This window comes from Mytilus californianus, unplaced genomic scaffold, assembly GCF_021869535.1.
Source record: "Mytilus californianus isolate M0D057914Y unplaced genomic scaffold, xbMytCali1.0.p SCAF_6, whole genome shotgun sequence".
In the NCBI taxonomy this organism is placed as follows: domain Eukaryota; kingdom Metazoa; phylum Mollusca; class Bivalvia; order Mytilida; family Mytilidae; genus Mytilus; species Mytilus californianus.
The window spans coordinates 119,426,017-119,450,023 of record NW_026262712.1 but is presented as its reverse complement, the minus strand read 5'-3'; the positions used below and the strand labels follow the sequence as shown (position 1 = coordinate 119,450,023).

General features: G+C 31.7%; 1 protein-coding gene and 1 long non-coding RNA gene across 32 annotated transcripts in view; both read left to right on the top strand.

The window, feature by feature from the left end:
- Window positions 1-24,007, top strand: part of LOC127706185 (nostrin-like) — a 166,812-nt gene that overhangs the window by 123,567 nt on the left and 19,238 nt on the right. For all 31 annotated transcript variants that reach the window (XM_052210636.1, XM_052210669.1, XM_052210668.1 and 28 more), the window contains 2 exons: window positions 1,927-1,993; window positions 16,298-16,453. In XM_052210636.1, coding sequence (XP_052066596.1) covers window positions 1,927-1,993; window positions 16,298-16,453 — 223 coding nt within the window. The remainder of the gene's footprint in view (window positions 1-1,926; window positions 1,994-16,297; window positions 16,454-24,007) is intronic.
- LOC127706189 (uncharacterized) lies at window positions 16,717-23,137 on the top strand. Its single transcript, XR_007984285.1, has 3 exons — window positions 16,717-16,745; window positions 19,386-19,403; window positions 23,056-23,137. It is a non-coding gene; the product is annotated as an uncharacterized LOC127706189 (long non-coding RNA).

Below are 24,007 nucleotides of genomic sequence, written 5' to 3'. Positions count from 1 at the left end.
GATGCCAGAAAGTTTGCAGGTGAAATACACCTTTACTTTAAATCAAAATTAAAACAAAAAGAATGAAAATATTTTTTTCCTGCTTTACAATACTGTGGATTTATTTTTAGCTCACCTGGCCCACAGGCGATTTGAGCTATTGCCATCACTTGGCGTCTGTTGTTGTACATTGCCATGAAATTTTTCAAAGATCTTCTCCTCTGAAACCAATTTCAACTAAACTTGGAATGACCCTCATGGTATCTAGTATATAGTTTTTCTTTTATTCTGGACAGTCAACAAACATGGCTGTCATGGCTATAAATAGAAAAAGGGGTAAAATGCAGTTTTGGATTTTATCTCAAAATACTAAATCAATTAAAGCAAAATTGACAGAGTCAGGATCTATTCGCCAGAAAATTTCTAGAAGAATCAGACAACCCAATTTAAAGTTATTGCTCCTGAAAAAATAATTTTTATGAAATTTATTTGTTTTTGGTTATTATCTTGAAAACTATTAAAATTAAAAGGGAACGTTTTAACAACAAAAAGTTCAGCAAAGTAAGATCTACCAATAAGTCTAAGAACCAAGTACGTCAATTAATTCCTTGTAGGAGTTATTGCCCTTGAAAAACAATTTTTATAATTTTTTAAAGTTTTTTTTTTCAGAAACTAAATTAGATAGAGAGAAACTTAAAACAGCAAAAATGTTCAGCAAAGTAAGACCTACAAAAAAGTCATTTAACCGAAATCGTCAATTGATCCCTTTTAGGATTTATTGCCCTCAAAAGATGATTTTTTTTCCCATTTTTTTTTTTAGTTTTTTGCAGAAACTATGATAGAGAGAAAATTTGAATGGCATATTTAACTATGATAGATAGATACAAAATTTAAATGGCATGTTTAAACACACATTATATTAAATTAAACAGCAAAATAATCATTGATACAAGATCTACTAGAAATATTCCAGGTGAGCGATTCAGGATCTTAGCAGCCTCTTATTATTTGTTTGGTACTAATTTCATGGATTTTGAGGGTTTTAGGGAACCACTTAGATTTAAATGTTGAACAAATTTAAACATATTTGTGTGGAGAATATTTCAATACTACAAAATCATGTATCATCAAAAATACAATTTTCCTCAATTCACAAAACCAAATAAATCCACAGTTTCTCGGGTTTTTTTTTTATTCATGAACAGAAGACTTAATTTAAAAACAAATCCTTTGAAAGCAGATTAAGCATAGACAATTTCTCTGTAGTACAATTTGATTTAATCCTTTTTCTTAAGCCTTATTACTAAAATATTAAAATGACAGAAAATAGGTGGACATTTTTTTAAAAGAAAAGAATGAAAATCTTATTCTTGTGATTTTTTGGTACTATTAGATTATGTGCCATCATTCTGTTATCTCAATACTGTTCATTAAAGCCATTGTCCAGCATGTGAGAACACTTTCCTCCAAGGACTTATAAATTTACAATGTTTCATGCCTACAAAATGTTTGTTATCTCTCTGTAAAATTCCCTAAAGGAAATTTGTTGGCAATAAAATGATATATAGATTTAATATATGGCATTGTTTAAGATTTTTATCATAAAAACTGTTGATTACGATTAAAAAGCCCCACATTATTTACTGATTTCCGCTTTGGATTCAATATTTTTTCTTTCGACATGGATTCTATGTTTGGAAGATTTACAAACTCTGCAAAAATAATGAAGAATTCATCTTCACGAGAGATGCTATTACCAGTGGACCTCTGTAGATATGAGGAGGTAAAGTATAAAGAACCAAGTGGGATTGTTCAATCACTGCCTCTATTATATTGATGTTCTTATTTTGTCAGGAATCAGTTTTTTTTTTTGTTATTGAACATGTTAAATATTTATTACCTATATTTATGAATTGTGAATTTGTAAGCTTGTTCTTCTTATTGTAGAGCAAGAAAGCCAGTTTAAAGAAAAAGCAAGGATCAAAAGAAGAAGAGGAAGAACAAGAGCAAGAACGTAAGTCAAAGGTCATTTAATGAAGTTCAGAGATCACCAGATCTGTGTAAAGATAATGCTATGTAATTTAAAGGGTTCCTTGTGATGATTGTTTCAGACATTGGTAATAGGACACATCCTTCTTTTTCTTCTTTAAGTTTCTAGCGATCCTTCAATTGTTGAAGATTATTCGCCGGGCGTCGACTATAAAATTTTATAATTTACATTGTAGCAAGAAAAATAAAAAGAAACAAAATCAAAAAATCAAAATAATGTATGTACATTTGAAAAATTTCATTTAGATAAAACTATATACATTTGATAACAAAATAGTTAAGGATAGAAAATGGGGATGAGAGCAGATTCTGAGATCATCCTAGGACATAAGACAGTTTAAGTGGCCAGGTGAGCTATTGTCATCCTTTCCTTAGTCGTCTTTGTCCTGTTGTCGCCCTTAAATTATTAAAATTTCTTCTCCTCTGAAACCACTGGACCAATTTTAATCAAATTTTGACTGAATGATTCTTAGGGTATGTTGTATAAAGAATGTGGTTTGTTTTTCTGCCAATCAACCACCACGGCTAAAAATAGAACATAAGATTTAGGATATATGCAATTATTTTCTAATATCTTGAAAACCATAATAAATAGAGAAATTTGACAAGGCAAAAATGCTCAGAATGTAAAATTTACCTTAATCCTATTTACACCAAATTATCAGATGACTCTGTATAGGAGTTATTGCCCTTAAATGATGATTTACAACTTATTTTCAAATTTTTCCCTATTATCTTGAAAACTATAATAGATAGGTAGATCTGTAAACAGAATAAATTATCAGCTAAATAAGATCTACAAAGATACATATACATGTATGACAAAAACCATTGGATGACTCCTTGTAGGAGTTATCGCCCTTAAATGATGATGTTTGGCTAATTTTCGAGTGTTTGCCTATTGAAACTATAATAGATATATATAAAGATTCAGTAAAGGGCAGAAATGATCAGCAATACAAGATCTACAAAAATACCAATATGACAGAAAACATTGAATGATTATTTATAGAGTTATTGCCCTTAGCAAGATTACAAAAAAATTGCCATTTCCCCTTAAATGTTATAATGGATGAAAAACCTATTTTTATTCTCTTTTGGATGTATTGGCTATGCCACCTTTAAAAAATCAGCTGCATGGGATAGTTTGTTAGTGTAGAAATGAGACAACTGCATGGGGTAGTGTGTTAGTGTAGAAATTAGACAGCTGCATGGGGTAGTGTGTTAGTGTAAAAATTAGACAGCTGCATGGGGTAGTGTGTTAGTGTAGAAATTAGACAGCTGCATGGGGTAGTTTGTTAGTGTAGAAATTAGACAGCTGCATCGGATAGTTTGTTAGTGTAGAAATTAGACAGCTGCATCGGATAGTTTGTTAGTGTAGAAATTAGACAGCTGCTGGGAAAGTTTGTTAGTGTAGAAATTAGAAAATGGCAGAGAACCACAACAGTTTATTGTGTTGTTAATTTATTTTTATTTGAGGGAGGCTTTTTATATGAATATGAGAAATATAGGATAAACACCAGTCAGACAGCAACCCAAGAAAACACTGACATTTAGACAGCTAGACATCATATGGTATGGATTTTGCTCATTATTGAAGGCAATACAGTGACCTATAATTGTTCATATCTATGTCATTTTGTCTCTGGTGAATAGTTTTCTCATTGGCAAATCATTCCATCTAGTTATTTTATATGCAGGTCAACAAAGGGTCTTTATTAATATGCAAGTGTCCATGGCATTATATTAAATACTTAATAGTTAACAGTAATAAACAAATAAATGCCTTAGATTTTATCACAGATGCCTGTTTTGTATCACTTCATCCTCCTAGATTCTCAGAATTTCTTTCATGGTACTTTAGATTAAAATATGATATCAGAAAAACTAAGTTATAATTAATTGACTTAATTTAATTTTAAAATAATAAGTTAAAGATTACAGATATCTGGTTTATCTGATAACAGAATTAATTTGTCATGGCCTATCACTGTAGATCACCATTATAACTTGTGAATATGGTTCTTCATCGTTTGATAGTATTATTATCATTCATCAGCGTTTGTTAGCTGTGATTTTGACAATTTTTACAGACTAACTGGAAACCTAATCTCAGCATTGAAAATTCATCAAAATTTTGATTATTGACTTTCATTATTATCTGGGTACAAATCAATTTATTTTAATCAGATGTTATGTCAAGGGTTAATTTGTATAATTAAAAGATTGTGCTTTTTATTTAGATCACTAGGGCTTTGGGTATAACTGCATGGTTCAACTTTTAGTTTTTTTAAGTTCGCAAGGCTCAAAAGGAGGGGATGGTCCTGAAAGTATAACTTTATAATACGAGGGAGACAATTTACTCTATCCCATGGCTGAGCAGGAGATCAATTTTTTGAATGTCACCCTCTCGTGCAAACCAATCAAAAATCAATAATTTAACGGATAATAATTGAATTTACATCAAATAGTTAAAGTTGTACGTTTTGGCTCAGAACTTTTTAGTAGACTGTCAAAATTAAAAAAAACATCTTGCTTCATGTCTGTTGATTTTTCTAATATCTGTAACGTTGTTATGTATGTGACGTCATAGTAAAATACTTTAAATCTAAAATACAACACTAAAAGACAATAATGATAGGACATTCAGTATAATAAATTAAATAACACATAGCTGAGAGTGTGACAATGTTTTCTCAGGGTAACAATCTGCTCTATCACCCTCGCAGCTATGTGTTGTTTATGTTGTATGATGAGAAGATGTGTTTATTATGGATGAACTACTTTTGACTCATATGTAAAAAATAACCTTGACTCTAGAGAAAACAATTATGGATCAATGTAAGAAATGGAATCAACACCTTATAAATTTCATGCATCTGTATAAGGCTAATATTCAGATGAAGTCAAAAGTGAGGCCAATTTTCAAACTGCCAACAATATGACCAGTCTGACAAATACTAGTTTTGGAGCCAATTTTAAGGGTGAATTAGTTTACTAATTAAAGTAAATAGGGTGTCTTCCCCAGGTGAAAAACCATTGTATTCTTCAAAGAAAAACCATGGTATTCTTCAATGAAAAACCATGTTATTCTATGATCATCACTGACATCTTTGATTGTAAAATAGCAGAAAACAATCATTCTAGATCTTTAATGAAATACGCAAATTTTGAGAGAGGACTAATTCATTTATAAGATGTTTAATCTAAATGAAGAAATTATGTGTTTTATCTTATTATTATGACTGTGTGTTTACAAATACAGAATATTATTTATTTGATGCAATATTTGTTTCAACTTAGCTAAATAAGGGGAGATAACTCAGGTAATGTAAATTTTATGAAGGGTTGTATACAAAATTTACCTATTTTGTTTTGTAGAACGAATCAAATCATATCACTCAAATTTTTATTTTTATTTCCTGAAAACATTTTATTAGAGCTATCTTCTCATGTATTTTATCTTAGGGGGGCATTAGCTAAGATTTTAAGATAAAAAATTAAAATATAATTCTTGTTTTTGTTACCAACATTTATAAAAGAGGAATATTGAGAGAGTATTTCACTATTAGCAGTCAGTTTGGTTCAATTTTGTCAAAATAATCTCAAAACATAATAGCTAATGTAAATTATTAGCTTAAAAGTCAATAATTTGAACCTCATTTGATTCGTGCAACCTTTAATTTGACCTTTTACGTGAGGTGGGTTAAGTATGTGCTAAGTGTGTACAGTTATTTATAATAACAAAAGAATGTCAACATTGAAAAGTGAAACAAAGGAGCCTGCAGGAAAAACCATTTCTTTGACTGATTTGGCCCACAAAAATTATCCATATGTATACAGGTACAGTGATGATTTACATTCTTTTTAATCTATGACATGAAATCAAACAAACCTTGTCACATGCTTGTTGGTCCTTTTTTATTACATTTATGTTTAGATTGGATTTTATGACAGTGATCAGTTTCACAGATCGTAAGTATACTTACGATCTCTTGATTAACTTCAGTCGTAAGATTTTTTTGTGAAACTAATCACAGATGTTATCTGGATGGTTAATTAAATGGTATCTAGTCTAAAATATGCACAAACTGCTGATAAATTAGAAAGAGTCCATGCATTGTTTATTGCTTCTTTTGGACTTTTTTGTAATTTGGATATGAGTTTTAGAATGTTATGAATAAAATATGAGAATTCAAGTCAAATTGTTGATCATGAATTTGACAGCTAATTTTATGCCCCCTTAAAATAATTGTTTAGTTTTATTTCTTTCACACAAAAATTGTCTTTTTATGTACAATCTATTCAAAATCTGACAATGTTGCACAGCCTGTAGCTGGAAAAAAACCTTGTGACCCATATGTTTTTATATATTTTTCCAAAAAGCATACTGGAAGCTACATTTTGGCAAATAATTAAAAATTTCTATTGATTTTAATTTAGACCCCCATCTACCTTAAGTAAACTAGATAACTTGCAAAATTAGATAAATTTGTTTTGTAAATGCTACAAGCAGATATGTTTTACTGAAGTTTAAACAGTAGACGATTTTGATTTACTGTGTTTTAGTTTGTTTAAGAAATGGGTTACTGGTATTGGAACAATTATACATCCTTGATCTATATCTTAAAACACCCATACTGACAACAATAGTTAATTGAAGTGTTTCAACATGTAACAAATGTTTTACGAAACATTGATTAACCCACTTTAAAGAATTGCCTTAGTGTATCTATACTACAGAATAGACATCAGTAGAAGAGAGACGATTTAGAATGTTGTACACAAAACACACATTAGTACAAATGTCAATTTATAAAAATTAGGGGATGTGGATAATGATTGTCACTAAGACAATGATCCATCAGAGTTCAAATGACGTGAATATAAAAGCAGTTATAGGTCACAGTACAGCCTTTTACAATGCGAAAAAAAAACATACCATATAGTCAGCTATAAAAGGCTCTGAAAAATTTGAAACAATTAAATATAGTCCTCAGTAGAATATCTACAAATGCCTAAATCAGTTTGAAAAAATGCATGTATTTGTTCTCATCCAAAATATTTGATTTCTCGCCTGAGTTCCTTGGTCCATATCAGCCATGTGATTGTAAACAAGTCTGGGTTAGAATTCTTGGACACCAACCAGTCATCTCTTAACTAGAAGACCTAAGGGTATAAGAATATGGTAATTCATGGACTTTCCCATCTGGATAAAACCCATGTTAATGTGGGCTATGATGGATGTATGGTTATAAAGCCAGATCAGGTCCAAAAAGAGGACATAAATTATGAAGCCTCATGTAGGGAGAATAAACTCTTGTAACAACTTGTTGATAGATTTGTAGGTGGCCTGCAGCAAAGCGAAATGTCTGCCACTATCTAACATACCCTCGTTTTCCAATTGTTAAAATTTTTACTCCTCATCCCTGTCCACCCACCTCATCCCTGTCCACCCACCTAGCAGACCTACTTATTTGAGTATTGTTAATTTGATCCTGTCATGAATTTGCATGAAATATTTGCCACTTAACGTTAAGCAAACAACAGTCAAGTCCATATAGAGTTTCCCAAATCACAGACATGAATCTTAACCAATGAAATCTTCATTGCTGGTGTTCTTGTTAGTACTGATAATGCTATATTCTTTTCTTATTATTTCTTTCATCATTGAATAGGCACCAAATTATTGGAAAATAAAGTGTTTTTCATGTACAATTAATGAACTTTAAAGATAAAGAAAGAAATTTTAAACCATGTACATAAAGAATTGCCTTTCTTCAAAGATTACACTTCTCTTGTTGTTGATAAAAGATTGACACTTCTGCTTCAAGCCAAAAAACACAGCCTATGATTGCATTGCAATCTTTTACATTATTGCTATGTATTTGTTGGTATGACGTCAATACTTAATGAATTATCATTACTAATAACACTTTCACTGACAGCCAAAAATTAAACATAAAGTTGTTACTTTATAGAAGTCAGAATCCTTTTTACCAAGATATAAGTAGTTAGGTGGATGTTAAGTTGTTCCATGTTTTTTGATGTCTGTATGTAGGCGTTACGATTTATTAATTTGATATTATTCCAATGATTTGTTAAATATGTTCTAAACTTTCATGCATATTATCAAAGAAAGATTTTTGAGAAGATAGATTTGATATTTTGCTGGCGTCTTTTATTTTTTGGTGATTTGTTCTCGCTCATTGACACATTCTTGATGAGTTTTGACAGATTTGAGGATCAAAAGGAGTGGGAAGTTATCTCTGATGGTTTCTGCTTATATAATTCCAGATGGTAATATCAACAAGAAAATGTTATAAATGTCAAAAATACATTAAGTTTTTTTAAATGATTACTTTCTTACCAATTTAAATTTTAAGTGTTTATACTTATCTCCCACATGGTTCATTTTTGTACATGTAGTTGGAATTCCATGTAGGCCTTTAGATAGTCTCTGTGAAATTAATTTCCAACTTTTCTGGACTCAGGGAGATTTAGAGCTTGATATTTTGTATAGACCTGAGACTAAAGTTGAAGACATATATTGAACTCCTGTTGACTAGACATATATTGACCTCTTGTTGACTAGACATATATTGACCTCCTGTTGACTAGACATATATTGACCTCCTGTTGACTAGACATATATGGACCCTCCTGTTGACTAGACATGTATTGACCTCCTGTTGACTAGACATATATTGACCTCCTGTTGACTAGACATATTTTTGACCTCCTAGTGACTAGACATATTTTCGACCTCCTGTTGACTAGACATTTATTGACCTCCTGTTGACTAGACATATATTGACCTCCTATTTTTTACCTCCTGTTGACTAGACATATTTTTGACCTGTTGACTAGACAAATATTGACCTCCTGTTGAATAGACATATATTGACCTCCTGTTGACTAGACATATTTTTGACCTCTTGTTGACTAGACATATATTGACCTGTTGACTAGACATATATTTGACCTCCTGTTGACTAGACATATTTTTGACCTCCTGTTGACTGTAAGTTGTTTGTGTCATTTGGTTGCTGTCTCATTGACCTATAACCCTCATCTCATTGTCATATTAAGTCATCTGTTTTTTATGCCCCCGCCATCACCAGTGGGGGCATTTAGTGTTACCCTTGTCAGTCCATACGTACATCCAGAAATTGGTTTCCAGTCTCTAACTCTAGTTTTCCTCAACACAATGCTTATTACCACAAAACACAGATCTAGATCGAATTTGGGTGGCGTCACTTTTACCGTTCTTGAGTTATGTCCCTTTATAACGTTATAAGTTAGCGGGGGCATCATCTGTGTTCCATGGACACATTCTCCATTTATTTTTAATCCATTACCTTGGTGGTATGAGAGAAATGCAATTAACTTACTAAATAACTAACTGAAATATTTTATAGCTATTTATTTCTTTGACAATAACCCCAGACTTAAGTCTGCTGACTTATTTAACATTGACCCCAGACTTATATCTGTTGACCAGTTATGCTTTATAGCTATTGCTATGACTTAAACCCAAAACTAGATTCATTTAACTGGTAAGGCTTTGTAGATGTTTGTTGTTACTGTACGATAGACCTCTGACCAGACAGACTTTGAGATGAAGAAAAGCAATAAGAGCGCTGTTCCATTGCTTTTTGTGTTTTATGCTGTAAATGTACTGATTTTGTGTCATGGATGGATACCACATATTCTTTCTTTTCTATTCTATGACAAATCATGTTTCATGGGCCATACAGATTGTAATTCTCAGCATTACATGTATTCCTGAACAACTGTTTGTCAGTCTAATTTCTTTGAATATAACTCAATCCTGTATTGCCCTATGGATGTTCGTTTTTCATCATTTCCCATATAAGGGTGCTTTAAGCTTACATTTACTCCTATAAAAAAAATTTCTCACAATTATTTTTAAATTTTGTTGTTAAATTCTGAGAAATAAATATCATTTCCAAAAAACATTCAAAGTCTTGAAAGTGTTTTTGAGTGCCAGTTGGACAGAATACTTGGAAATCATTTGAGAAACTATAAACAATACCATAACTCATTCCAATTAAATCTTAGACAAGATATTACCTACATTCTTCACATTATTTGTTCATGTGACCTTTATGAAGCTGTCACTTCAGACATCATTTAAGTAAATTTTATCCTCTACCAGAAAGATCAATGTTCTGGTGTCAATCTTATGGTTATCAGTCAATCATAGGTAACCAATTACCTTCTAATCACCTGGAAAAGTCAAGGCTGAAGGTCAATGGGTATTGAAGTTCAAAATGTAAATCTACAGATAAAATTCCCCCAAATTAATAGCAATTGGCTCTCTATCTTCAAAAATATAGATGCCTAATTATTTTTATTGAAATCAATCACTTAATGATATGATCAAACTTAATAAAAAATTTCCCATATAATTGATAAGAAATGGCTTCAGTGGAAAAAGCAGTATCATATTGCTTTATAGCAGATTGGAAAGATCTGTTTGGGTTAAAAGGTTACTTATTTTTTCTCAACAGTTAAAGGTTGATGGCTTTCATGAAACTTTATCAGAACATAACAAAATGTATTAGATATAGTTCTAATGATGTTACACCGATTGGGTATATCTAGGCAATGACGTTGACCAAATTGGGTATATCTAGTGACGTTAGCCCTATGGGGTATATCTAATGATGTGAGCTCTATTTGGTATATCTAATGACGTAAGCCTGATTGGGTTTATCAAATGATGTTTATACTAAATGACAGCTTTAAATAATTTAAACAAATTGGGTAAATTTAATGACGTTTGCCTTTTTGAATAAATCTAATGACGTAAGCCGGATTGGGTATATCAAATTATGTTTATACTAAATGACAGCTTTAAATAATTTAGAGAGGGTGTATTTTATTTAGTTTTATTAATCATTTTAGATTATGTTTTTATTATTCTAAATATGCAGCACTCTGATTGGCCAACAAGGAACTTTTCCCTTTTAATAGAGAGTAAATCATTAAAGTTATGAAAATTTCAGACCAATATAGTTGGAATTAACTCAACACAATTTCATGCAGCAAAAATAGTTTAACATTAGTTCAGTAATTTTGATGCACTTTTGCTAACAATTTACTTAATCTATGGTTTTGATTAAGTATCCCTTTGTATTAGACATATATCATACACATATTATATTAATATTAATTCTCATATTATCCAATAAACAGAATAACTTGAACGGCAAAATGAGAAAACGTCTACATCAAATAATTGATTTTTAAAATTTGTATAATGTGTCGGCAGTATTTATGGTAATACTACTGGGTCTACAGAATTATTAAAGATTATTGTGACATCGCTTCAGACTTCAACAATATACTGTAGTAAATGTAATTATTGGTGTACTGTATTTGAAAAGTACACCAATTTCTGTGTGTACGAGACATGTTTTAGGAATCACCTTCATCATGTACACCGCCACACCAAATCTTTTGAGAGCAAAAATTTATAACATTTGAGAAAATAAAATCCAAAAGGTCAAAACCATAATTGAACTTAGTAGTTTAACAGTTTTATTAGTTTCCTAGAGATATGTTGTTCCATGTTCCTATAGTTACCAGGTCATGGGTATGTAATCAGTTGTGGTATAGCTGTCTAATATGACCTTGACATTAACTCTATTAGTTGTGCCTTCTCTAAGACTTGCAAGGGATCATACATTTATGACTAAAATATTCCGATTAACCTTGGAAAAGGGATTGTATTCTATTTTTGTGAATTTCAAAGAAACAAAATGTATTTATTATTAATTTGTTGTCCTGAACATGCATGAATTATTTGCCACTGGATTTTAAGCAAGCATCAATCAACAATTTATCAGAATAAGCTGTTACAGTAAAATTTGTTTGAATTTATTGGTAATCAATCTGGTATTTACAATTAAGCAATTATGTTTGGAAAATATATTTGCTGAAACTGACAAGAATCAGCTGGTTATTGAAGTACTTGACATTATGGCTGATATCTGTAGCAGATCTCATTGTTATTGGGTAATTACAGCAGCAAGGTTCTTATTTATTGGTACTCTAATGTTTTACAAGGTATTGACATTTCAAGATATACATCACAAACTGTAAAATAAATTATTATTGAAAATGTTCAGTTTGTCCTTGAATTAGGTGTTTCTTGTTATAAACAATGTACAAAGTTTGGTTTGTCCTTGTATTAGGTGTTACTTGTTATAAACATTGTAAAAAGTTTGTTTGGCCTTGAATTATGTGTTACTTGTTATAAACATTGTAAAAAGTTTGTTTGGCCTTGAATTATGTGTTACTTGTTATAAACATTGTAAAAAGTTTGTTTGGCCTTGAATTATGTGTTACTTGTTATAAACATTGTAAAAAGTTTGTTTGGCCTTGAATTATGTGTTACTTGTTATAAACATTGAAAAGAGTTTGGTTGGCCTTGAATTAGGTGTTACTATTTATAAACAATGCAAAACATTTGGTTTGTCCTTGAATTAGGTATTTCTAATTATGTGATTTTGATTAACATACCCCATCATCTATGTCAAGTACCTTTATGTAAATTATGTGATAAATGTACTGAACTCCAGGACTGAGTTATAAAACATAACACTTTTTAATGACTTGAAACACTTCTGTTCTTCATGCATAATATGATACATGGTACAATCAGCATTCATTAATGTTCTATATTTGGATGTTAGACCTCCCTGACTTTCATAATTATTTTTTAATTAATCATTGTCTCTGAATATCATTAACAATTACTCCATTTAGTCCAGTACTTATAGATATTTAATTCCAATAATGAAATAGAATTTGTACAGTTCGTTTGTTTCTACACCCAAACAAAGTCTTTGATCTGCATATATATTGTTAGATAAGATCATAGCTTAAAACATTTATATGACCCTGATTACAAAGAGCAGAAGTAATGCTACTTAGTTTGTCATTAGTTTCAGAAGGTAGTGGCTGCCTGTTATTAACACTACTAAGTTTAGAAATGATTTGTTTTCCAGAGAAATGAACTGAAATTACGTTGTTAGAAATGGCAGATTTCATGTTTTTTTTCTCTCATTACTACCAGTTGCTGGTAATTTTTCCTCCCCTTGCACAAGTTCAATGTTTGTTTTGGAGAAGTCAAACTCTAGTTAGTAATCTAAATATTCATGGAATTTGCAGCTACTAGTACTAAAATCAATAATAAAATCATATATTCCAACTTATTAAAATCTCCATGAGGGATTGTAGCAACAAGATGACCGAATTTCTTATATACATGTTATAATGTGTCATATATAATATACTATGGTTTTTAATGAGTCACATAATGTGCTTAAATCCCATTTTTCACTCCATTTAATATCTCTTTAGAGGTATTTAGTTTATATAACCAAAGATTTTAAGAATAAGATCAACACCTCTCATGGGGGATATCCTCAATAAATTGTAAAAGTCTACAGGTCTGCTGAAAAATCCCATTTTAACTCCTTTGAATATTTGTTTAAAGGTATTTAGTTTATATAACAAAAGATTTCGAATAAAAGGTCAACGCCTCTCATGGGGAGATCTCCAATAAATTGTAAAAGTCTACAGGTCTGCTAAAAACCATAAAATTGCTGTCTGTAATTTAGCAGCCATAAAAAACAATAGACTGTGTTATCACTATTTTTATGTATTTTGCTTTGATTCTTTCTGTTTAATTATTTTCTGTCTCAAGCTGCTCGACTGAGAATGGTTTTTATCAGTTGAGGAGAGTAAGAAACTCCCTCTCATTTTCAGAACCATAGATAATCTATAGATAAAATATATTATATCAGCAAAAAAGTCATATACATGTAGAAGTCATTTAGTTTATGCAGATTAACTGCAAAACTGGTTGAAGTGAGAATTCCTCTCAAAGAATGAATAGTCTGCAGTAAAGTTTGTTTAGGCAGTGATGTTTTACAGTCATACAAACTCTCTTGTATTGTTGTTGCTCTTCCTGTATAAAGGTATACACAGACGTACTGCTGGTATGGGTATCTTTTTTGGAATGTCAAATATATCAATGAGTGCTAATATTTTCACAGAGGTAATATATCAATGGGTCTTAAATTTTCAACTTCTATAAAGATGTCTGTAAAAACTGTGTTCTGGTCTTTTTATCTAACAAAATGAATGATTCCATGTAGTTAATGTTTAAATAAGATGTCATAATAGCTAGGAAATGTATATAAATCGGTTGTGATTGTCCTATGAAATATATAAATGGATAGGAATTTTCATGTTAATTATGCTGAGCCTGACTCAGCTTGCTTAACCAGGTGACTGTATCGCATTCTCGGCAAATATATAAAGAACACAACTTGTTTCGAAAATTGTAATTATAGTATTCCACCAGAAAGGTTTACAAGTAGTCAGTAGATTGTTTGTGGTAAATTGACAGTGATATGTCTCGATTTCCCCAGAAAATTAAATGTCGTCCATGTTACATGTGTTGAAATATTGGAGCAGACGGTGTCACAGAAAATAAAGGCAGTCAATACGTACAGTGATGTAAGAAATCGGTCCAGTGCGATTTGTTCCGGATGATTATGAAAACATATAGTAAACATTGAATATGAAACAGAATATTAATCAAAATATGAAGGGTTTTTTTTTTAACTGCAGCAGGACTTCTGTACCCAAATTTGTATGTTGAATCCCAAAGTGTAATGTTGGTGTGATGTTCATTAGATTTATTTAACTAAACAAAGACATGTAGGTTTTTGTCTTTTTGTCCCCCGTGTAACTTGTTGCGGGGACATGGAAATACTTGGTGTGTGTTCGTCTGTCAGTCCGGTCTTGTTAGCGCTTTCACGGGTACAATTCTTGACAGATTTTTATAAAACTTATACTATAGGTTAATATCAGCAATAACTCGGACAAGTTCTATAATGGTGGCCAATCGACTTTTTTTAAAAGAGTTATGCCCCTTGGAGATATTAAATTTATGGAAAATGGCCTCGTTAGCGCTCTCATGGGTACAACTCTTGTCAGATTTTTGTCTTGCCTTGACGGAGTCAAAAGCGAGACATAGGTATGCTGTTGGCAGTGGCGACAGTGGCTGTGGCTTCAACAATGTATTAGTTTGTGATTAGGTCTAGTTAAAGGTGAACCACTAGTGGTTGATCAATGATGTTTGGTATGCAGTTGTATAAGCATTGGCATATCTCATTTCCATGGAGATTATTTGGTCCCACCCCCGCAGTCATGGTCTATTGACTTTGAAACTTTTGCTTAGTTTACATGTATTAGTTTTTGATTAGGTTAGTTCAAGGGGAACCATTAGTGGTAGGCCAATGTTAATTGGTATGTAATTGTATAAGCATTGGCACATCTCATTTCCATAAAGAATATTTGGTCCCGCCCCCTCAGTCATGGTTTATTGACTTTGAAACTTTTGCTTAGTTTACATGTATTAGTTTGTGATTAGATCAGTTTAAGATGAACTGCTTATGTTAAGTCAATGATATTTGGTATGCAAATTTATTGGCATTTGCAAGTCTCGTTTCCATGGAGATTATATAGCCCCACCCCCTCATCATGGTTGATTGACTTTGAAACTTTTACATAGTTTACAAGTTAATGTTTGTGTTTAGGTTTGTTGAAAGGGATCGGCTTATGATAAGTCTATAGTATTTGGTATGCAGTTGTATTAGCATTGGTACATCTCATTTCCATGGAGATTGTTTTGCCATGTACCTTCAGTCATGGTTCATTGACTTTGAATATTTGCATAATTTACATGTTAAAAAATTGCTATTTTAATTTCAACATTTGCATTATCAAAAGTACAAAAAGGCGAGACATATCTGTGTGTTAACAGTTTATTATAAATCTTATACTATAGGTTAATATCAGGAATATCTCCTACAAGTTCTATAATGGTGGATGACAGACTTTTTCTTAAAGAGTTATGCCCCTTGGAAATAATAAATTTATAGAAAATGGCCTCGTTAGCGCTCTCACGCGTACAATTCTTGCCAGATTTTTATAAAACTTATATTATAGCTTAATATCAGCAATATCTCTGACAAGTTCTATAATGGTGGACGATCGACTTTTTTAAAAAGAGTAATGCCCCTTGGAAATATAAAATATGTGCAACACGGGGGACATTGGAACTCTGTTCTTTTATCGTATTTAATTTGTGTCTGCCTTGGCAATCATTATTGATTTCCTAAATTTATTGTATTTATAACCAATTTTAATTGTATTTTAGCTAGAGAAATCGATCCTGTCTACAGTTTACTGAAGTGTGCTGCCGACCTACCTAAAAATTCACGGATACCATGCACAGTACATGCTCACTGTGGGGGTCATCATAATCCAGATAGTAGTACTAGTACATCAAAAACCTCAAGTCCTTCATCATCAGGTAAGTGTTATATCATGGGGGTTACCTCCCCTTAGTACATCACGGATACCATGTACAGTACATGCTAACTGTGGGGGTCATCATAATCCAGATAGTAGTACTAGTACATCAAAAACCTCGAGTCCTTCATCATCAGGTAAGTGTTATATCATGGGGGTTACCTCCCCTTAGTAAATCAATAAACCTCAAGTCCTTCATCATCAGGTACGTGTTATCTGAGTTATGTCATAGGAGTTATCTCCCCTTAGTAAATCAAAAACCAAATCAAAAACCTCAAGTCCTTCATCATCAGGTAAGAGTCATCTTTGTTATATCAGGGAGGTTACCTCCCCTTAGTAGATCAATAAACCTCAAGTCCTTCATCAGGTATGTGTTATCTGAGTAATTATAGATCATAGGGGTTACCTTCCCTTAGGAAATCAAAAACCTTAAGTCCTTCATCATCAGGTAAGAGTTATCTTTAATTGTTATATCATAGCGGTTACCTCCCCTTAGTAAATCAAAAGCCTCAGTCCTTCATCATTAGGTAAGAGTTATCTTTGTTATATCATAGTGGTTACCTCCCCTTAATAAATTAAAAACCTCAAGTCCATCATCATCAGATAACCACACAATTTTATATGCTGGATAACATATTCCTATCAGAACCTATTTCCAACAACTGTTTAAATAAAAACAAAGTATATCCAACCATATAAATATAACAAAAAAAATTGTTTATGAATGTATTGTTTTAGCTATGCAATGCTAAAGTGTAGTAATTATGTTTACTTGCTTTTCACGCAGATATATGCATTTATTAGACAATAGCACTTTGCTTTTCACAGTTTTGGGTTGTGTGATACATGTTGTTTTGAACATTTAAATTTGATCTTCATTTCACATTTCATTATACTGCTGGAAGATCATATTTTAATTGTTTTATTTTTTCCCATATTTGGGTTTTCAAATCCTTGCTGGATTCACCAAATCGTCAGACAAAATTCCTTTACAATAAGAGGACTTTTACATGATGATGCACAGCATAAAAAAATAAAACAAAAATTCATATTGATTTTTATACGACTGTAAAACATTTTTGGGGTCATATATTGGTAAGATGTCGTCGTCCAAAGACACATTGGTTTTCGCACAATAACTTTGGTTTAAGTGAATGGATCTCTATGAAATTTTACCATAAGGTTCAATACCACAAAAGGAAGGTTGGGATTGATTTTTGGGGTTATGGTACCAACCAGGAATTAGGGGCCAAAAATAAGCATTTTTGTAACTTCGAGACAATAACTTGTGTGTTAGTGTATGGATCTCTCTGACATTGTACCACAAGGTTCCATATCACAAAGGGAATGCTGGGATTGATTTTGGGGGTAATTGCCTCAAAATTTTAGGAATTAGGGGCAAAAAACAAGCATTTTTTCTAGTTTCATGACAATAACTTGTGTGTAAGTGTATGGATCTTTCTGAAATTGTACTACAAGGTTCCATATCACAAAGGGAAAGCTGGAACTGAGTTTGGGGGTAATTGCCCAAAACGCTTAGGAATAAGGGCCAAAAAGGGACCAAAAATAAGCATTTTTCTAGTTTCCAGACAATAACTTGTGTTCAAGTGAATGGATCTCTCTGAAATTGTACTTCAAGGTACCATACCACAAAGGGAAGGCTGGGATTGATTTTGGGGGTAATTGCCTCAAAATTTTAGGAATAAGGGGCAAAAAACAAGCATTTTTCTAGTTACAGGACAATAACCTGTGTGTAAGTGTATGGATCTTTATGAAATTGTACTACAAGGTTCCATATCACAAAGGGAAAGCTGGGTTTGAGTTTGGGGGTAATTGCCCTAAACGTTTAGGAATTTGGGGCCAAAAAGGGGCCAAAAAACAAGCATTTTTCTAGTTTCCAGACAATAACTTGTGTTCAAGTGTATGATCTCTTTGAAATTCAACAAAAATTGAATATATGGGGTTCTTTGAGATGCTGAATCTAACCATGTATTTAGATTTTTGATTTTTGGGCCCCGTTATCAAATTGGTCCACATTGAGGTCCAAAGGGTCCAAAATTAAACTTTGTTTGATTTCATCAAAAATTGAATTCTTTGGATTCTTTGATATGTTGAATCTAACCATGTATTTAGATTTTGGATATTGGACCATAATAGGTAGGATAAAAAATTTGTAAGTTCTTAGACCACATTCATTCTGTGTCAGAAACCTATGCTGTGTCAAATATTTAATCACAATCCAAATTTAGAGCTGTATCAAGCTTGAATGTTGTGTCCATACTTGCCCCAACTGTTCAGGGTTCGACCTCTGCGGTTGTATCAAGCTGCACCCAGCAGAGCATTTTATTTAACTGATATTTTATTATTTCAACTTCAATTTCTAGTACAATGTATTCACTAAGAGCAGATGTTTCTTTCTTTTCTATTGAATATCATCTTAGGCTCAAACACCTGACTTTCATTTTTACATGTAGTATCAATAAGACTTAATTGTTCTGTTGTAACCTTTACAGTTTATATTTTAAAAGATATAAATAAGAAGATGTGGTATGAGTGCCAATGAGACAACTCTCCATCCAACATGTTTTAAATCTTGCTAACGGCAGTTATTGCAAGTTTTAATAGTTTTCAACAGCAAAAAAATTCAGAAATTTTGCAATCTTATCATTACAACAATAATGCTTCCTAATAGTATAATGCATGAAAGGCAGTGCCTGGCCCGGTAAGGTTTTATACTTTATTAAGAATATAATTCTTGACAATATTACACATCAGTTGAATTGTTTGAGAGTGTGAGAAGATGCATTAACCATTTAAAAATGAAATTGACAAAATAGACATTTCAAGCTTTGTATGAATTAGACATAACTCAAAAGCTTTTAATTAAACTATATATATGTATATATCACTGTGCTGTTTTCTTGTGTTGAAAGGAAAATAACACAACAAGGGTATGATAATTTAACTTATCGGCATGGATTTTTTTAACATAGGTAGAACATTTTAACAGCTAGAACCTCAACATTCCAAATTTATTTCCAACAGTTTTCTCCCTTTAAAATTGTCTTTTTTTGGGAAGGAAGAATTTGTAAATTGTATGTCAACCATCTTATAAATTGAAATAAATAAATTTGGTGTATTTACTGTCTTCTGATTGGTTAAAATTATTACCTTTATTTTCAATGTTGTCAATTTTTATGGCGACACGCCCACTCTGACGTTGTGTATTCATACGCCAACATGTGTTTGCGTTGTTATTGTTAATATTAATAATATAAAAAGCTCTTTGAGCCTTATTTTTGATAAAAATTTATTTATAATGAATGACAATAATTTATTTTGAATTTATTGAACCATAAAATTAATTTTTGACTCTTTACATTTTACATAATCCGCTTCGCGGATTATTCAATGTGAAGAGTCAAAAATTAATTTTATGGTTCAATAAATTCAAAATAAGTAATAGCCATTCATTAATTGAAACCTGAATATTTCAACAAGAAAATAACACTTTCTTACATTTTCACAATCATAAAACTTTTTGAATGAAAAAGGTTAGGAAGGGAAATAACTCTTGCAAAAACCTGAATACATTGAATATTGAATAGACTTCAAGTTCTCAAATTCTTCCAGACTTTGCCAAAATTCCTAGACCTAACTCCTAGTAAATTGAATATAAAACATTAACAGTTTTGGATTTTATTTAAAAACTCTTGTTCTTTTTTTTTAATTTTGCTATTCCATTGAATTTTACGAGTGTTTGCATAACAGCCAGGGGCAAATATTTCACACATGTTCAGTTGAAGAACCTATTTTAAGAGAGAGCCCTGAAAAGTGGGTGTTGCATGAATAGAATAATGAGGGATATAGCTTAATGCTAAAAATAATTATGCGCCACTCCATCTATCCATTTGTCTGCCAGTTTGTTCAACACATATTCCATCACACTTTTCTTAAGTAGTACAGAAAAGAATAACTTCATATTTCGTCAGCAGCTTGACGGTGATGAGTGATAACAGTGCTTTTGTGATCTGTCAGACACCTAATTCATGTTTGCTACTGTAATACTTTTAAAAAAAGTCAATATGTGGAGTGAACAAAAAAGTGTGTCCCACTTTTCTTATGTACAAAGGAACTGAAGCACTTCTTATTTAGTCAGCATCTTGACAGTATTGAGATGACTTTTTTTCAGATTTGTTAGACAACTTCTTCGAGATTTCTGTAACTTTAATTACATGGGAGATATGCTTAGTACTACAACACATGCTTTCTTGTCATACCTTACATCAACCCCCTGCAGATGCGTTCCAAAAATTGTTTTATTTTTAGTCCTGGAACTGTCACTGACACTAAACCATACTAATAGTCTCTGACGTTTTATAGTATTGATTTGAAAGTCTACAAAATATCAAATATTCTTTTTTTTTTATTCTTCTCTTTTTTTATACGCCCGTTTGTGGAAGATATTATGGTATACAGTTGTCTGTCTGTCCATCAGTCCATCTGTCCGTAATCAACATGTCGTACAATAACTCAAAAAGATGAAAGATTTTGGACACTTTTTAAACACTTAAGTGTCTACTTCAGTCTATTCAATCAGTTTATTTGAAAGATTTGAACTGATTTAGTCATTAAAGACGCTCAAATTCAAGCTTAAATATGAAAAATCTATCAAATATGCCATAATATGTCACTTTTCAGATGGTTTTTGTCAAAAATGAAATTGGCCGCATCCGTGTTCATTCTCAACCTTTATATATGTTATGTATTATCATCAAATACAACTTACATTTAAATATTAAGAATGAACACAAATGCGGCCACTTCCATTTCAGACGAAAACCGTCTAAAAATTAACCAAAATGCTAAAATTTCGAAGATTTCAGTAATTTAGCATGACTTAATGATGCTAGTACCCGATACATGTGCATTGTATTGTCAAAAACAGCCCATATTTATGTAACAGAATTATTCTTCTTTCCAATAAATAGATAAAATTTTACATTTTAACAATTTTGTAAAACTGCTATATTTTGGGGCCAAAAAGGGATCTTACTGGGCCTACTCCTTTCTGATATGACATTGAGGAGTTATGGAACTTTATTTGTTGAAAAAGTGAAAGGTGTACCATGCGCTCGTGGCGCAGCTCTTTATTTAAATCATTGAATTATTTGGTTCACAAGAGAACAAATGTTGCATTAAGTAAATAAGTAAATTGGATTAATCATTTAGGATTTTTACAGGTCTGGCTAAATAGCCAGTAATTTGACATTTGGCTGATTAACAAATCCTGTGGAATAGTATCAGACAATTTAGCTGGATAGAATCAAATAGTCCACAGGCTTAATACACAGTGCTATGATTATAAATAATGTCAATAAATATAAAAAGTGCACACAATATTAATTTGCAATTTAAGGTCATAGTAAACAAAAACAATTTAATGTAAGCAGAAATAATTGTATATTTTGTTTTTACGTATGTTTCTGTGATGTCGTATATAAAATGTGAAAGACTGAAAAATAATTCTGTGTTCTACCAATAATATAACTGACAACACTCAACTATGCATGCATGAGTTGCCTCCCTGGAATGTACCCTCTGAAGTGTATTTGCGATTTTTGCTTAAACTTGTAATGTTTGGAACATAAATGCTAGTTTTGATAGCACATGTTCATGTAATTCACGACACACTTACATGCAATGTGTAGAAAGTACATGAATTAATTGGTGAACACACTTACATCCAATGTGTAGAAAGTACATGAATTAATTGGTGAAGTCTTCTAACAAAACTTTTATTTGTTGCATGACAATACTTAAATTACTGTATTAAGGTAATTGCAATAAAAAAATTAGCTGCATGGTACTAGTCAGATATATGTAATGTATTTTAGAAATGGGTTGCATATCTTTTGGTGTCTCTTTTTGATTTATTTACAATTATAATTGAGAATGGTAACATAGAGTGTGTCAAAGAGACAACAACCCGACCAAAGAGCATAAACCAGCCCAAGGCCACCAATGGGTCTTCAACACAGCAAGAAAATTACGCACCGAAGGTGGGCATTATCTGGCCCCTAAACAATAATGTATACTAGTTCAGCGATATAGACGCCACACCAAACTCCGAAACATATACATGAACTAAAATTAAAAAACAAACACAAGACTAACAAAGACAAGAGGTACCTGACTTGGGACAGGCACATAAACACATTGGGTTAAACATGTTTCCTGAGATCTCAACTGTAGAAAACTAATATAAAAATGTCTACAGAGGAAACATGCATACACACAAATAATAAGTTATTGACTAAGGACATCATGTGTACACATGTTATTGACTAAGGAGATCATGTGTACACATGTTATTGACTAAGGAGATCATGTGTACACATGAAAAAGTCAAACTTACATTTGGGAAATATGTTTCATTCTATTTTTTCATAGTGGTATTTAAATACACTTCAAGTTCCATAAAATTTACAAGGCAAACTATTATGGGATGGATGAACCAAATACAGCAGATGCTTATAAATCATGCATGTCATTAATATAGAAATTGGGCACATTTTTAAATTATTTTTTTCTTCTAAACAGACTTCGTTGATCAGTCTCTTGGATCAGACTTCAAGAAGAACTACAAAATGACTAGGCCAAAAAAAATTAGATCCATAACGGCATCGTTTAGTAATATTCTTCTTTGATACAGAAACTTGCTGTGATTGCTTGTACTTTTTATGGCTTTAAGAAGGAGAGATAATTCCCATTGTATAGAAACTTCATGCAACAATGATTTGGACAATTTAACACATTCTGACATTTATCATGTTTGTAGAAGTGTGTATAGTAGGGGAGACAACTCTAATTAGACTTGTGATAATTGTTGTACATTTTTTTTTCATTGATGTACTTAATTTTATTATTTATTTAGATGTAAATATTTTTTTAAATCATAAACCAGCTATCAATATCATATTTATTTCATGTTGTATACGGTTCAGACTTTATATCTTAATGCTCATCATTTAAGAAATAATTCTACTCTACACTCATTTTAACATGGGTAACAGCATCGTATTTGTTGATATCTATACACCAAGCATTAGTGGGGAGTAAACATTGACAATGCCTATCCATGTTAGAATTAGCAAAGAGCAGGACATTAAAGAATCATGTGAATTCTAAAAGGAAAATTCAAAACTTTTGGACTTGGAAGGGGACCTATAAAAGATGTTTGACAGGCAGCCATTATAATTTGATGAAGCAAACTCTTCCAGAAAATCAACTGTTTCACAATTGAAAAGTTTTTTTTTGAAAAGTTATTCGAAATACAACTGATGTTGCAATTTTAGTTATGATGTCATGCTTGTGCACCCTATGCTTTATTGGAATTAGAACATGGCTTTGGTTGCAAGAGCCCTCATATTAGAATTAAGAAATAATTCTTTCATGCCATGCTCTATGCTCATTTTAATATGGGTAGGCATTATATTTGTTGATATCTTTATACTTAGCCTTAGCGAGGTGTAAAATGTCGAAAAATATAATG